This window comes from Panthera leo, chromosome A2, assembly GCF_018350215.1.
Source record: "Panthera leo isolate Ple1 chromosome A2, P.leo_Ple1_pat1.1, whole genome shotgun sequence".
Taxonomy (NCBI): domain Eukaryota; kingdom Metazoa; phylum Chordata; class Mammalia; order Carnivora; family Felidae; genus Panthera; species Panthera leo.
Window position 1 is genome coordinate 151,740,967 of NC_056680.1, and position 17,094 is coordinate 151,758,060.

The window sequence follows — 17,094 nt, forward strand, 5'->3', positions numbered from 1 at the left end:
CACACACACACACACACACACACCCAACCCAGAATGCTATCCTGGGCTTCAGTAAAAGATGATGGCTCAAGGGAAAATAAGAGACTGGGTGAGAACAGAGAAGGAATGAATTAAGGAGAGAGGGAGGGGTCTGTGAAACTGTCAAGGGATGCTAGTAACACACAGCTGTGCAACGTTTACAGTGAACTTTTTCTTTGGGGAATTGTTTTGACAGGTGGTGTGATCATCCCGAATACCCATTTCATGAGGAATACTGACTTCAGAGTGCCCTTGAATGGATTTTTCCTTCCCATGCACGCCAGAACCTTAGATGTAGAAATGAAAAGGTTTTACTATCCTTAAGTGATGTGTTGATGTTAACACTCTCAAGTTTTGTGCAGGATAAATAACTTTGACTTAGGTATGTAAAGAAAAAGATGTTTAAATATGTTGAGATAATTGTTTGGAAACCATAAGCTAATATTTTATTAGATCAAGGTCTTCTGGGTTCCTGACAGAAAGACATTAGGCTTTAGGAGAGATTTCAGAGGCAATATATGATAAGAAACCCATGAATCTGATTACTGCCATTAAGTCTGAACTCCTTACTTTAGCAGTTAACAGGACAACAAAGAGGGTGGAGAGCTGGCACAAGCCAGTGCTGGCAATGACCTTGATGATTTGGAACACTGACTGTAATATAGACACTGCCAAGATAAGATCCACACATGCATTATTAACAAGGAAGTGATTTGCTACACCTTGTATAAAGAGAAAGGGCTAAGTGTAGAAAAGTCTTAAAATAGGGCTAATTAAACAGCACAGTGGTCACCAAAGACACAATGATTTAGTTGTTTGTTTCCACCCAATGGGGGTTAGTTTAGCTTTTACCCAGTTTGAGGGACTGATAATTGCTTGTTCTCTCTTGCATGCTTTCAAGGGCTTGTGTGTGAACATAACTAGTGATCCATACTTACACTGCCTATTACTCTTGCTCTACTCATCCTATAAACATCATTATGTGAAGTGGCTTGAGACAACCAACATACACAAATAAAATTCTGAATCATAAAATAATCCGAAGATGATTATTTTAAAAGAAGCCATTCAAAAAGGACACTTTAGGAGTGCCTGGATGGCTCAATCAGTACAGTGTGTGACTCTTGATCTCAGGGTTGTGAGTTCAAGTCCCACATTGGGTGTAGAGATTACTTAAAAATAAAACCTTTAAATTAAATTAAATTAAAGTTTAAAGGGGGCTTTATAAAATTTTTGTACTTAGGGGTGACTGGGTGGCTCAGTCAGTTAAACATCTGATTCTGGATCTCAGTTTGTGTCATGATCTCACAGTTCGTGGGTTCGAGCCCCACATCAGCCTCTGCGCTTACAGCATGGAGCCTGATTGGAATTCTCCCTCCCTTTCTCTGCCCCTACCCCACTCATGCTCTCTTTCTCTCTCAAAATAAATAAACTATAAAAAATTATTATACTTAGTACTTTGAAAGTGTTATTGGAATAACTGAATTTCAAGAAACTAGCAAGTTCAAAAGTACACTATTAATTATACTATATGTAAATTTTCAATATTTGAGTGAGAAGATTATTGGAATTCTGCAATAGAGATGTACTGATTTTCAATTCAACTAGAGCGATGTCTTTCTTTTCATTCATATTAAGTCACTCTCACAAGCCAAGAGAGTGCTTCAAAAATTATGTCTTTCAAGACCAATTGCTTACAGATAATCTTCAGTGACCTGAAAACATACATTTCTGAGAAATTATCAAGAAAATTTGATCTATACTCACTGTTTCCACTGATTCTAATATAATGCTGTCTTCTGGAAAGTATTTTGTTTACAAGAAATTATAAAATGTGATGATTTATTGTACCTCATGAATCTCCATTTTGTTCCTAAAGGCAGGGAAGGGGAAAAATTATCTGAATTCAATTCAGTTAAAAAAACCCAAAAAACCTTTGATTAAGTTCTTACTGGACATTTAGCACTGCGAAGAAGGAAGAAATAGGGGTATCAGTGCAAGAACAGAAACTTAAGCCCTGTTGCCTGATATAAACTTCTTCAAAATATTTTGGGAGGCTGGTGTGGAGGAGGGACCATACCTAACAAACCATTTTTAAAATAAAGGCATTGAGAAAGAGTCCTGCCATTTTTCAGGAGGAAAAAATATGTCTTAAGATTAGAAGAGTGGAACCCTATCTTAGTTATAACAGAGATGGGGGGAAAGAGTTGGAGACTTAAAACAGGAAGGTCAGGAAAGAGTGACAGTCTGATATGAGTTTCTGCATATGTCACCTCTTCCTATGCTCTCATCCCTCTCAAGCTTCCCATCTATTTGGGGATGAATTTCATCCCCACTCCTCCCCTCAAAATTCAAACCTTAAAGTCATAGTCCCTAGCACCTCAGAATGTGACCTTATTTGGAAATAGTGTCATTGCGTATGTAATTTGTTACAATATGGTCATAATAGAGTAGGGTGGCCCCTAATCCAGTATGACTGGTGCCTTATAAAAAAGGAAAATTTGGACACAGACAACATACAGGGAAAACACTATGTACAGATCAAGGCAGAGATCAGGGTGATGCTTTTACAAGTAAGAGAACCCTAACCTTTCCAGCAAACCACCTGAAGGTAGCAGAGAGGTGTGTAACAGATTCTCCCTCACAGCCCTTAGAAGGAACTAACCCTGGTGACACCTTGATCTCAGGCTTCTGGCCTCCAGAACTGTGAGATGATATATTTCTGTTGTTTAAGCCACTTGGTTTGTGGCACTTCGTTATAGCAGCCCTAGCAAACAAATACACCATTCCTCAGTCAAGAGGGAGGTTAAAGAACATGAATAGGTCAACCAGAAAATCAAGTTATTAAAAAAAAATACATGGAAACAAATGAAAATGCAAACACAACAATCCCAAACTCTTAGGATGCAGCAAAAACTCTACTAAGAGGGAATTATATAGCAATACAGGCCTACCTCAAGAGGCAAGAAAAATCTCAAATAAACGATCTAAACTTATACCTAAAAGAGATAGAAAAAGAACAACAAATGAAGCCTAAAGTCAGTAGAAGAGGCAAATAATAAAGATTAGAGCAGAAATAAGTGATAGAACCAGCAGCAACAACAAGACAGTAGAACTGATCAATGAAACTAAAAGCTGGTTCCTTGAAAAAAATTAATAAAATTGATAAACTTCTTACTAGTAAGACTTATCAAAAAGAAAAGAGAAAGGACCCAAATAAATAAAATTGCAAATGAGAGAGGAGAAATAACCACCAAACCCACAGAAGTACAAACAATTATAAGGGAATATTATGAAAAGCTATTTGACAACAAATTGGATAACCTGGAAGAAATAGATAAATTCCTAGAAACATACAAACTACCAAAATTGAAACAGGAAGAAACAGAAAACATGAACAGATCAATAACCAGCCAAGAAATTGAATCAGTAATCACAAATTGCCCAATACACAGAAGTCCGGGGCCAGATGGTTTCACAGAGGAATTCTACCAAACATTGAAAGAAGAGTTAATACCTCTTCTCAAATATTTCCAAATATAGAAATGGATGTAATACTTCCAAACTCATTCTATAAAGCCAGTATTACCCTGATTCCAAAACCAAAGACTCCACTAATAAAGAGAACCGCAGGCCATTATCCCTGATGCAATTGGATACAAAAATTCTCAACAAGATCTGGTAAATTGAATACAACAGTAAACTAAAAGAATCACTCACCATGATCAAGTGGGATTTATTTCTGGGCTATAAGGGTGGTTCAATATTTGCAAATCAATCAATGTGGTACACCACATTAATAAAACAACCATATGTTCCTCTCAATAGATGCGGAAAAAGCTTTTGACAAAGTATAGCATCCATTCTTGATAAAAACTCTCAACAAAGTAGGGTTAGAGGAAACATACCTCAACATCATGAAGGCCATATATGAAAAATCCACAGCTAACATCATCCTCAATGGGGAAAAATTGAGAACTTTTCCTCTATGGTCAGGAACAAGACAGGGATGTCCACTAATTTTTTTTTTTTTTTACATTTATTTATTTTTGGGAGACAGAGCATGAGCAGGGGAGGGGCAGAGAGAGAGGGAGACAAGAATCAGAAGCAGGCTCCCGGCTCCCAGCTGTCAGTACAGAGCATGATGTGGGGCTCGAACCCACGAACTGTGAGATCATGACCTGAACCAAAGTCGGGCACTTAACCAACTGAGCCACCCAGGCACCCCGATGTCAACTCTTACCATTGTTATTTAACATAGTACTGGAAGGCCTAGCCTCAGCAGTCAGCAAAAGGAAATAAAAGGCATCCAAATCAGCAAGGAAGAAGTCAAATTTTCACTATTTGCAGATGACATGATGCACTATACAGAAAACCAAAAGACCATCAAAAAATTGCTAGAACTGATACACAAATTAAGTAAAGTTGCAGGACACAAAATCAACACAGATATCTGTTGCATTTCTATACACCAATAGTGAAGCAGCACAAAGGGAAATCAAGGAATCGATCCCATTTAGAATTTCACCAAAAACTATGATACCTAGGAATAAACCTAACCAAAGAGGTAAAAGATCTACATTCTAAAAACTGTAAAACACTGATAAAAGAAATTGAGGAAGACACAAAGAAATGGAAAAACGTTCCATGCTAATGGAGTAGAAGAACAAATATTGTTGAAATGCCTATATCACCCAAAGCAATCTACACATTCAGTGCAATCCCTATCAAAATACCATTAGCATTTTTCATAGAGCTAGAACAAACATTCCTAAAATTTGTATGGAACTACAAAAGATACTGAATAGCCAAAGCAGCTTTGAAAAAGCAAAGCAAAGCTGGAGGCATCACGATTCCAGACTTCAAGAGCTATATTACAAAGCTGTAGTGATCAAGGCAGTATAGTACCGGCACAAAAACAGATATATAGATCAATGGAACAGAATAGAAAACCCAGAAAAGGATCCACATTGCATGGTCAACTAATCTATCAAAACAGGAAAGAATATCCAGTGGAAAAAAGACAGTCTCTTCAACAAATGGTGTTGGAAAACCTGGACAGCAACATACAGAAGAATCAAACTGGACCACTTTCTTACACCATACATAAAAGTAAATTCAAAATGAATGAAAGACCTGCACTTGAAACAGGAAACCATCAAGGTTTAAGGTTAAAGGCAGTAACCCCTTGATATAGGCCACAGCAACCTCTTACTAGACGTGTCTCTGGAGGCAAGGGAAACAAAAGCAAAAATGAACTATTGACACCTCATCAAAATAAAAAGCTAATGCACAGCAAAGGAAACATCCAAAAAAACTAAAAGGCAACCAACAAAATGGGAGAAGATATTTGCAAATGACATATCTGCCAAAAGGTTAGTATCCAAAATCTATAAGTAACTTACCAAACTCAACACCCAAAAAATAAATAATCCAGTTAGGAAGTGGGCAGAAGAGGGGAACCTGGGTGGATCAGTCAGTTAAGCATCCTACTTCAGCTCGGGTCATGATCTTGCGGTTCATGGGTTCAAGCCCCGCATCGGGCTTTGTGCTGGCAGCTCAGAGCCTGGAGCTTGCTTCAGATTCTGTGTCTCCCTCTCTCTCTAACCCTCCCTTGCTTGTGCTCTGTCTCTCTGTCTCTCTCTCAATAATAAATAATAAACATTAAAAAAAAAAGAAATGAGCAGAAGACATGATTTGAAATTTTTCCAAAGAAGACATACAGATGGCTAACAGAAACATGAAAAGATGCTCAATATCACTTATCATCAGGGAAATACCAATCAAAAATACAGTGAGATATACATGAAATAAGTAAGCCTGAGGAAGACAAATACCATATGATTTCATTCATATGTGGAATTTAAGAAATAAAAGAGCAAAGGGAAAAAAAGAGAGAGAGAGACACAAACCAAGAAACAGACTCTTAACTGTAGAGAACAGACTGATGGTTACCAGAGGGGAGGTGGGTGAGGGGATGAGTGAAAAAGATGATAAGGATTAAGGAATGCACTTGTGATGAGCACTGGTTGATATATAAAATTGTTCAATCACTATACTGTACACATGAAACTAAGATAACACTGCGCATTAACCAACTGGAATTAAAATACAACTTTAAAAATTAAAGTAAAAAAAAATTATTTGTTCCTCAAGTGTTGGCATTAATTTACCTGAGAATTTCATCTCTGTCTATAGGAAGCCTGCACATTTTCTACTTCTTCTAGGATCAACTTTGCAAATTCATCTTCTCAAAATTTAGCAGTGTTATATAATTTAGCAAACATAAATGTATTTGTTCATTTAGTCAATAAACGTTTTTGTGTGCCACTCTACTAACCTCTATCCTAGGTACTGGAGGTGCATCAGTAAACAAAACAAAAGTCCCTGAACTCTCTGCCCTTAGGACCTTGGCCTCTTCCAATCCCATTACTTCTCTGAAATCCGTGCTCACTTTCCCCTTACCATTCTTATTTTGTATGTCTATGTTTTTGTTTTTTACTATTAACTAATTAGTGATTTATCAAGTTATTTTTGCTTTCTTCTGGATTTCACTTAGAGCAAATTTCCCAAAGGAAAAGAAAGTTCATTGATTAGTTCTGCTGTGTTTCTGTTTTCTAATTCATTAATACCTTGTTTTCTATTACTGATCTCTTGTCTTTTTTTTCTTATCTTGTCCATAGACTTCTACTTCCTAGGTCAAATATCTATTTCATTGGTTTTTGTTTATTTTTTAAAGTTATCTTGGTTAGTAATATAAGCTTTATATATAATGATTTTTACTCTGAGCACTGCTTTAGTTAAGATTTGATAAATCGGCTTTGTTATTTTTTTAGCCTTCTGAAGTTTGGTTTTGCTTTCCTCTTTGATTTATCGCTGTTTACACGAGTTCCTGTCTTATTTTAATTTCTAGTGTTAGAGCTTTCCCCCCCTAGCTTTTATATTCCACTTTTAACCATGCTGAGCTCAGACATCATCAATCAACGTTTTAAATATTTCATGGGATTGTGACAAGACACATTCTATTTTAAAGTATTGAGTTGGATATAATGGACATCCAATCCTGTGTTACACATTTTTAGCATCTAGTATTAGAAAAGCTATTTTGAGTAGTGGTTCTTTCTTTTAATACCACGGCTCATAACTGGAGACAGTTTCCTCCCAGCTTCCCCTAGGGAACATCTGGCAATGTCTGGAGACATTTTTCGTTGTCACAATTAGTAGGAGGTAAGGGGAGGTAGCAACTATTTAGTAGGTGGAGCCTAAGGATGCTGACAGCACCCACCACAAAGAGTCACTTAGGCTAAAATGTCAGCAGTGCCAAGGTTGAGGAGCCCTGCTAACACAAGAGTCTTTCTTGCTAGATAGTAACATGTGCTTATTCCTAATGCCGTAATTTCAGCTTGTTGTGTGTAAATTAAAAGTGTAAATCCACTTAGGCTCATTTTTTATAGTGCTTAAAGTAAACAAACCATGCTTTATAATTCATCTAAGTCTTTTCTTTTACATTGTACCTTTTCTCGGACCATTAAACTGGTAACGGGCTTCATGCCTTTACCGTTCAAGTTTAAAGCATACAGGCAAATGAGTGGCAATGAAAGTAAGTTAATGCAGGAAACAGAAACTATAAATTATTTCCATAGGGTGAGTCAAGAGAAATTTGCTCTGATATATAACAGACTGCTATTAAAAAAAATAGAAGTAATCTGAAAGATTAGATTAAGCCAGTAATCTCATTTCCTTCCTGCCCCAAATTTCTTGAAATAACTAAGCATAGAGCCAGTTAAACAGACCAAATCCATAGCATCTCTAGAATGAAGACAGGGTACCATAAGTGAATGAAAAACCCTTAAGGATTGAAAACAGAAGTAATTGGACTGACAAAGAACTAAGAGTAGAAAACATCCAAAGTACTTACATGGAGCAGCTGCAGTAAAAATAACAATTTCAGATACGCTTCAAACCTAGAATCAATTGGAAAAAAATAGAAGTTCCCATGACCTCACATTCCCTAAGAGCTGTTCCCTCCATACACATGGTTCTGAGGGGCTTCCAACAGCTATGTTTGTTCTTCAGACAGAAACCCACTTCTTTCTAATCAAAGTGAATGCCATTCCAGAAGAGGCCAGGTTGTAACACAATATTGAGACTGGAGACAGAAACAGATCACAGCCTGGGGTAACTTCAAAGAACCACACAATAGACAGGATTTTTAAAAAGAAAAGCACAGAGCCGATTCTGGCATTTACTCCAGGATAAAGCTATGGAGTATTGCAAGAGAGGACAAGTGACAATAGAGGAAACAGGAAGACATATTCAAGATTACCGGGGTCCCACGGCTGTATAAGGGCCAGTGTATCATGAGTGAAGGACACCAGAATTTGTGCCCCAAATATGCCATTTTGGCTAAGCATTATTTTGAGCTAAAGCAATTGAGAAGAAACAGACCCAAGGAAAATTCTCTGCTCTCCTTCATTTGCCTAAAAGGGGCACATAAATGTACAAAGGTGTCCTCCCTCTCTACCAAGAAAGACAAAAGTTAATCGCTGAAGACAACTTTGGACCCTTGTCAGCCTGGAGATGGCAACAGAGGATTCCATGTAATACCTGACTAACGAGCTCTTACCTTCCATTCGCCTCCCTTACATTTGCCATTCCACAGTTTGCTGCTCCCAGAGACTCAAGATTCTTTTCCTTTGCCTTGTCTCTTCTCCAAAAATGTGTTGTTCCTTTGCAAAGAAGTAACGTAAAGCCCAAATTCTAACCCAGCCTTTGTTACTCATCTCTATTATGCAGATACACCTGAACAAACTTTTGCTCATTTTCCTCTCGTTAATCTGTCTTTTGTCAGTCCAGCTTACATGCCCCAGCTAGAGAATCTAAGCTGTGTAGAGGAAGAGATGTTTCTTCCCATACATGACCATGTCATGCACAAACTCATACGATCCCCCTAACATCTCCCTGGGAGAGGCAAAGAAGTCGAATATGGGGACAGTCACCATTGAAACCATAAACCACATCTCTTCTTGCCAACTCCACTGGCCATCTGGGCAAGGAGCCTCTGAAAGGAAAAGTAAACACCAGGACCCACTCTAGAAGGCTAGGAAACAAGAACAGCCCCCAGATTATACCAGACAACTGCAAGGAAAACAGCAACAGGGCTTTGCCTACACTGGCCTTGGATGACTGGGAGTCCGGGAGGAAGAACCAAATCACCAGGGGCTCCAAGGCACTAGGGGCTCCGAATGCACAGCCAACATCCGTAATTCCAGGAGCATTCTTCAGAGCTGTTGTGGCCTGAGAAGGACTGCCCTTATCACCGGTGTCACAGCTGCACATAACTATTAGCACCATCGATTTCCACCTCTTATTTCCAAGCTATTTGAGCAGGAAAACTGCATTCCAACCTGATGGTAGATCCCTTTGGAACGCTCTATATATCCCTCAGAGTAAGTCCCTGAAGGCTGATTTTTTACTGTGTGATGTCAAAGAGCAGCCCTGTGCGGATACCTAATGATCTTGCGTGGATCCACATAGGCCACATAGACCAAGCTTGAACCACAGGTGATCCGAGTCTTGGCCAAACATCCGGGATCCTCCCCAAACATGAGCACACAGGAGGTTTGTGAGGAACTGTTATAAAGCCACTTCTCACTCACTTCTCTATCTACCAAGGAGGCTGCAAAAAGGCAGGTTCTCATCTCCTCCCAGATTCTGATGAGGCCTGAGGCTCTCTGTCTCCTCTTGTCAAGGTACAGCTGTGGGCTAAATGGTGGCTCAGCAGAAGCATAGCAGTGGCTCTGCAGCCATAGGAAGGGCTGTCATCCATGCTGCAATTATCTGGACCCTTTGGTTTTGGTGTCGTCCTACAGGAGACACTAAAGAGATTGTCATTATTTTAAGGGACACAGAGAGTGAAAAACGGAAAGATTACGCTGCTATATTCACAAGAAACTCATAAAATTACTTAGATTTCAAAATAATTTTTCCCCGAGGGTCCTGCTGATATATAATCATGTGTCTTTGTTTCTTTAACGGATCAATATTCTTGTAACTACCACCATCTGTTTTCATTTTGCTACTTTATCACCATTGCGACTCTAACGTGCACAAGAGTTGATAAAATCTCCCGTTTTATCCATTTCATTTTTTTCAAGCAAACACATATCTTACCTACCTCTAAGAAAAATAAATCCAATTATAAGATGTATTAAAATTTAATGGAGCAATTTCTTATTATAATTACCCAATAGAAACAATATTAACATATCAAATATTAATATAGCTGTCGAGAGAAACTCAAAGATTTCCAGGGATTTTTTTTTCTTTTTTATGCTTTAAGTGAACGGAGTCTAAGAAACAAATGTTTTCATAAAGTGGTAGCAGAAAAATGTTTTTAAAAAAGTTTAACTGTGAGTTTCACAGCTAACTAGTTGGTGACTTGGAAACATGTCAAAAGCAAAAATTATTTTTAAACAACTTAATTTTAATATTAATAGGGATATTAAATATTAATTTAACAGGGAAAAGTTTCCTATAATAATCAAGATGATTCCTTGGATAAATTAGACTGGCTTAATACTTTTGGCTCAGAAATACTTATCTTTTCTCTGATTTTACCAGTATAAAATTATTGAGCATATTTTCTTGGATTTGTTTTCTAATAAAAAAAAAAGCCAATGAATTTGGGTTTTCTAAATTTCCTCTACTGATTGTAACGGTCAAACAAGCTAATTCATATAAGATTATAAAATATTGAAATTATTTGTCAAACTAAATTAAATTATAATAGGTAGTTCTTTACAAGAGGCATCCTTACAATGCTATAAATCATCCAGACTTAATATGTCAGCATAAATTATAATATTCAAATCCTTACTTGTAACACTTTAATATTAAATCAGTTATTGAATTATCTTTGAATACCCAGAAAATTTCTGGGTAAATGTTGAAAACAAGACAACAGGCCCAAAGTGGAGTCCCTGATGCCAAGCCTCACCTCACTGACCCGACTTAATTACAGTTCCAGTTCTCTCAGAAATTAAATCTTAAACCTGTCAATCAGGAATCACGTGATTAGCCCTAGTTAGGTAATCTGCCCCATAGACCCCTGCCTTGCCTTGAAGGAAAGTAACCTTTCTACAATCAATCCCCTTTTTTTTGCCTCAGACAACTTCCCGGTTCCCATTTTCTTCTGCCTATAAAAGTTTTTTATGTTGTGCAGCTACTTGAGCTTCTTTCCATCTGCTAGGTTGGATGCTGCCTGATTCATGACTAGTTGAATAAAGCCAATAAAACCTTTAAAATGTACCCAGTTGAACTTTTTAAAATTTAAGATAAAGTTCAACACATTGGTCACTAAACATCATTTGAATTTGCCCTTCTCTCTTTACAAAAACTATAGAATGGTCATCAATTAGCAGATTAAAGGATGAAATGCCTTTAAGTGATAATGATGTCTATTTTGGCCAAGTTAAATTTGATAGGATGACAGATAATTAGTACTCATGGAAAGAGATAACTAGATGCTTTTTAATCTTCTCTGCTGGAAGGATACAAAAGTTGGTTGTTATAGATGAAGATCTCAAAAGCCCTCTCTTGGAAACCAGATCCAAAATAGGTCTTTTCCTTTCACAACAGATATTACAGCAACCCTCAATCTCTGACAATTTCTAACGATGCTAAACCTCTTTCACTATTCATAAACACTTCCCTTCAGATAGTTATCTGATACCCAAGCATGCCACATTACCAGAGGTTTAAGAATTAACATCTATACTTAATAACATATATTGTGCCTCCAAAGTTATAGATGAAGTTGTGATGCTATGAAAATAAAGGATTTTCCCAACTTCTCTGTGAAGTCCAACAAAATTATTGAAGAGAATCCACAATCCCTAAAAAAACTCATTATTAATCTTAAAACTAGTGAATAAAATGTTTTGACTCTTACTAGCGTGTACCAAACAGGGATTAAAACTTCATAATCAATAGAAAGACAATTATTTAATCTAGATTCTGGAAGGGAAGAAAAACCTTATTCAATTACTGACAGAATCTTGCCTTGTTCATAATTTTTATAGCCCCCTAAAAAACTGAAGCTGGAAGCAAGAACTGAAACCTATCTAAAGAACCATTTGAACATTCACAAATAAATTTTATTTTTTCAAGTTTTGATATACATTTTAATCATCATTTATAAATAAATATTCTGGTTGAATTGAAGTTGTCTCCTGCCAAATGAACTACAGGCTGATACAAAAACTTAATGGATTTTGTTTTCCTGCCCAGAAATACCTTCAATAATCAATAATAATGAAAACTTATTTATAGCTAAAGTTTTTACAAATGTATGCAAAGCACTCATGTTAGACTGAAAAGTCTACATTGTCCCCAAAGCTCTAAGAGGAAAAAGGCACCTTAGTTATCTTGATGTGAGTATTATTATCTTTCTTATTTTTGTAGTTAATCATACACAGCAGGTGCCAGCCACATATCCAAAAGGGACACCAACATACACCCCTATAGACTAACCAGTACAGAAGAACTACAGCTTGGATGAACCTTGAGGACATTATGCAAAGTAAAATAAGCCGGTCACAAAAGACAAATACTATATGGTCCCACTTATAGAAGGTTCCCAGAGTAGTCAAATTCACAGAAACAGAAAGCAGAATGGTGGCTGCCAGGGGCTGGAGAGGAGCTGGGGACTGGGGAGTTCATGCTTAATGGGTATGGAGTTCAGTGTGGAAAGATGAAGAAGTTTTGGAGATGGATAGTGGCCATGGTTGCACAACAATGAGACTTTACTTAATGCCACTGAATGGCACATAGAAAAAATGGTTAAAATGATGAATTTCATGTTATGTATACCACAGAAAGGAGAAGGAAAGTGAAGAACTTAAGATTATACAACTTGGCCATACAAACTAGCTAGAGACATGACTAGTTAAGATTCTCTCTCTCTCTCTCTCTCTCTCTCTGCCCCTGCCCCTCTCCCCTGCTCATGTCCTCTCTCTTAAAAAAATTTAAAAAGTAATAATATATATAATAAAATGTTATACAGTCAAGACTATCAGTATTTTCCTTTCGATATTCTTTTTTATCCTATCCTAAGATTATGAAATTACCTCTATTTTTTAATCATTTCTAGTTGGATCTTTTGTTTTTACATTTAGATCTTTATTTCATCTCAATATTTTTGTATTTGCTATGTAATACAATTATTATTTTTTTAAATGGGGATCCAGTTGTCTCAATGTCATTTATCCAAGGAGCCATCCATTCCTCCCTCATTTTATTTTATTATTTTTTTAATATTTATTTTTGAGAGAGAGAGAGAGAGACAGTGCTGGCAGGTGAGGAACAGAGAGAGAGAGAGAGAGAGAGGGAGAGAATCTGAAGCAGGCTCCAGGCTCTAAGCTGTCAGCACAGAACGAGATGTGGGGCTCAAACTCATGACCTGTGAGATCATGACCTGAGCCGAAGTCAGATGCTTAACCAACTGAGCCACCCAGGTGTCCCCCTTCCTCCCTGATTTTAAATGCCTCATTTATCATATATTTAACTTCCATATGTACATGAGTCTGTTTCTGGGTTCCTCCGTATTCCTCTGACCTATTTGTTTATTCCTACAGCAAATCTACTAATTACTGTTGCTTCACAATGTATTTTAGTATGTTAGGTCCCCCCTCACTATTATTCTTTTTCAACAATTTCTTGGTCATTATTCTGTTTGGGATTGCATGAAATATATATATTATTTATAGAGGACAAACATCAGCAGTTTTATTATATGAAATTTTTCCATCAAGAAACACGGTATATCTCTGTGATCACCTCTTGTTTTTTGTCCTTCATGAAACTGTGTAGTTTTTCTCAGATACGTGTCTCACCTTTCTTGCTTAATTTATTCTTGAGTAATTTATGGATGTGTTGCGACTGTAAATTTTTTCTTAATTTCCATTTATAACCAGGATATTATTATAAAGAAAAGTCATTGATTTTTGACTGCTTTATATCTAGACATCATTCTAAATTATCTTTTTATACATAACAGTATTTTTAAATCTTTGAATATCTTGAATTTTCAATTATCAGAAGGTGATAGGTAATTGCTTTTCTTTCAGAGTGAGCAGAAAAAAAGAATTCAGAGTCAAACTATTTCTAAATTGTATACAAGTGAGCAGAACACACAAAATTGTTTAAAAACTGGAAATTTTAAAGCATTTATTTTACCAATAAAGTAAATGTTGTATCCAGAAGGAAATATAAACAAATATAAACATAATAATATAAGGTATTCAGGGGAAAAAAATATTTATCTATATGTAAAATTAAGCAACTTCTATCAGCCAGGCACAAAAGAGAAGGTTGGTTTAATGTAGAAAAGCAATGGTAATTTTAAATTATTTTCAGTAAGATAAAAAATTCATACCAGTAAACAACATTATATCAATTATAAACAATCCTCCCTTTGCATGTGGAACTTTAGAAAATAGACCATGAAAGCTGAAACTGCATAGCAATCCTAATAACCAACAAAAAAATTACAACTGACCGTGATGTTTGTAATTTTTGTCAAGACACTGAAAATTATCTTACTCTTGATTATAAATGTACAATGAAAGGTAAAAAACTAATATTTGCTTACTACACTATAATTTAAGATTTTAGAAACTTTTAGAATTAAAGTGTTTCATTTCTTTGTGAAAAACTTATCAAGGGTAGTTTGAACAGGTCTTACCTAACTTATTAACCAACAGTTTTCACACCTAACTTATACAAAGCAAACATCTTTTCTATACTTTGTAAAATTGTCATATTCCTTTTCCAGTTTGTATCAGATCCCAACATTCTATTCTTTGTGGTTTCAACATCATGAGGTATCTCTCAGAGTTCCTTCAATGGGAATATATTTGCTAATGCCACTTCTGGGATATCTTCAGCCTTTTCCTTACAACCACTTTCCAGATTTATGTCAATAAATTTGCCTTCACTAAGAACCTCCAGCTGAATGTCTAGAAGCTCTCGTATGGTGACGGTGGCAACATTCCCATGGTCGGTGATCTCTTCTATATCTCCATTTATGTATGATTCAAACTTCATGTTATCACTCTTTGCTTGGTTGTTTGTTTATTTTCTACACTCATATTTGTTGGCCAGCTCCCTATTTTAATTTTCCAATTTTGTAAAATGTTGCATGGGTTTATCACTGGGAAGCAAGGAGGCAATACGACGACGTGCTTTTCTGGCTGTGTGTGATGGGAAAACACACGCACAATGACCCATCACTGACTGACTGATAATGATCAGTTACTGATTATGATGCTCATCTGTTATCTATATAGTTCTTTGTGGGCTGAAGAACTAGCAATGAAGTTTGTATTTTATGCAACCATTCACAGTTAGTATATTGTGGTAACTGAAATTTGGGCCATGTTGTTAGGGGTGCTGGTGCTAGCTCAACTGTGGTTAATGAAATTTGTTCATTTCAGAGCCATGTAAGGCAAAAACTGTCAGTTTATCTGTATTATTCATGTTTTGCTCTCAAAATACATTCCCAGAGGTGTTAAACAGATTCAGGAAAGTTCAAATGCATGGAGACTCAGTAAATATCCGTTAAGAAATCTTATGGTAGTTTCTTTGAAATTAACAAGCTGATTTTAAAATTCATATGGAAATGCAAAGGACAAAGAACAGCAAAAATAATCTTGGAAAAGAAGAACAAAGTTAGAGGGCTCATAATTCCTGATTTCAAAACTTACAGCAAAGCTACAATAATCAAGACGAGTGTAGTACTGGCATAAAGATAGGCAAGCAAATCAATGGGATAGAATTGGGAATTGAGAAAGAAACCTACATATCAATGGCCAATTGATTTTCTACAAGATGTCAAGACAATTCAATGCTGGAAAATGTGTTTTCAATACAGTGCTAAGACAATTGAATATTCACATGCAGAAGAATGAATCTGGACCCCTACCTCACACCATCCACAAAAATTAATTCAAATTGGATCAAAGACCTAAATGTAAGAGCAAAGTCTATTAAACACATAGTAAAAAAACACAGGCATAAATCTTCATTACCTTGTATTAAGAGGTTGGCTTGGATTGTGGGGACTGGCTGTACAGGTCCAAAATCCACAGGACAGCCCATGAGGAAAGGCAGTGGTTTTTTATATATGAAACCTAAAGCACAAGCAATAAAAGATCAATAAGTTGGACGTCATCAGAATTGAAAACTATTGTGCTTCAAATGACACCATCAAGAAAGTGAAAAGATAACCCACAGAATGGGAGGAAAACTTTGCAAATCATATCTGATAAGGGGCTTATATTTAGAATATGGAAAGAACTATCACAGCTCAGTAATAAAAAAGACAAATATTCCAATTTGTAATGGGTAAATTATCTGAATAAACATTTCTCCAAAAAAGATATACAAATTGCCAGTAAGTTCATGAAAAGATTCTCTACATCAATAGTCATCAGGGAAATGCAAATCAAAACCATGGCATATCCCTTTATACCCACTAAAAGGGCTATCCTCCAAAAGATCAAAAATAACAAGGGTTGATGAGGATGTGGAGAAATTAGAACCCTCATACACTGCTAGTGATAATTAAAATTTTGTAGAAGGGAGAAGTTAAGATGGGGGAGAAGTAGGGGGACCCTGGGCTTTCCTTATCCCTCAAACATGGCTGTATTGATGTCAGATTACTTGGAACACCCAGGAAATTGATCTGCAAAGTAGCAGAAGGACTTCCACGGTTGGAGGGAGATAGCTTGGCAGGTACAAGGTGTGTGGAAGTAAACTGAGAGAGGGGGAAAATATGTGGTGCTATGGAGGGGAGGGAACCCTTTCTGTGGGAGGACAAAAGGGAGAGAAAGAGAGAGAGTTTTGAAAGTGCAGCATCAAGTTAGCACAAGAGAAAAACCTCTCTGGACCACAGATTGCAGTGTTAGAAGTACTGAGTGTCCCAGTTCTTTTTTGCCAGCATCTTTTGGAGCTCAAACTCTGTAGGTTTTGGAAATGGATGACTTCTCCAGAGCAGAGTTGTGGCACATGCTC

At 36.7% G+C, this 17,094-nt stretch overlaps 2 protein-coding genes across 2 annotated transcripts in view; one reads left to right on the forward strand and one right to left on the reverse strand.

The window, feature by feature from the left end:
• Window positions 1-297, forward strand: part of AKR1D1 (aldo-keto reductase family 1 member D1) — a 90,683-nt gene extending 90,386 nt beyond the window's left edge. The window contains exon 10 of the mRNA XM_042925861.1: window positions 215-297. Coding sequence (XP_042781795.1) covers window positions 215-257 — 43 coding nt within the window. The 3' untranslated portion in view covers window positions 258-297. The remainder of the gene's footprint in view (window positions 1-214) is intronic.
• Window positions 1-16,199, reverse strand: part of CREB3L2 (cAMP responsive element binding protein 3 like 2) — a 228,908-nt gene extending 212,709 nt beyond the window's left edge. Inside the window, exon 1 of the mRNA XM_042925843.1 lies at window positions 16,110-16,199. The gene's annotated coding sequence lies outside the window, so the exon portion shown is untranslated. The remainder of the gene's footprint in view (window positions 1-16,109) is intronic.
• Window positions 16,200-17,094: the final 895 nt, after the last annotated feature.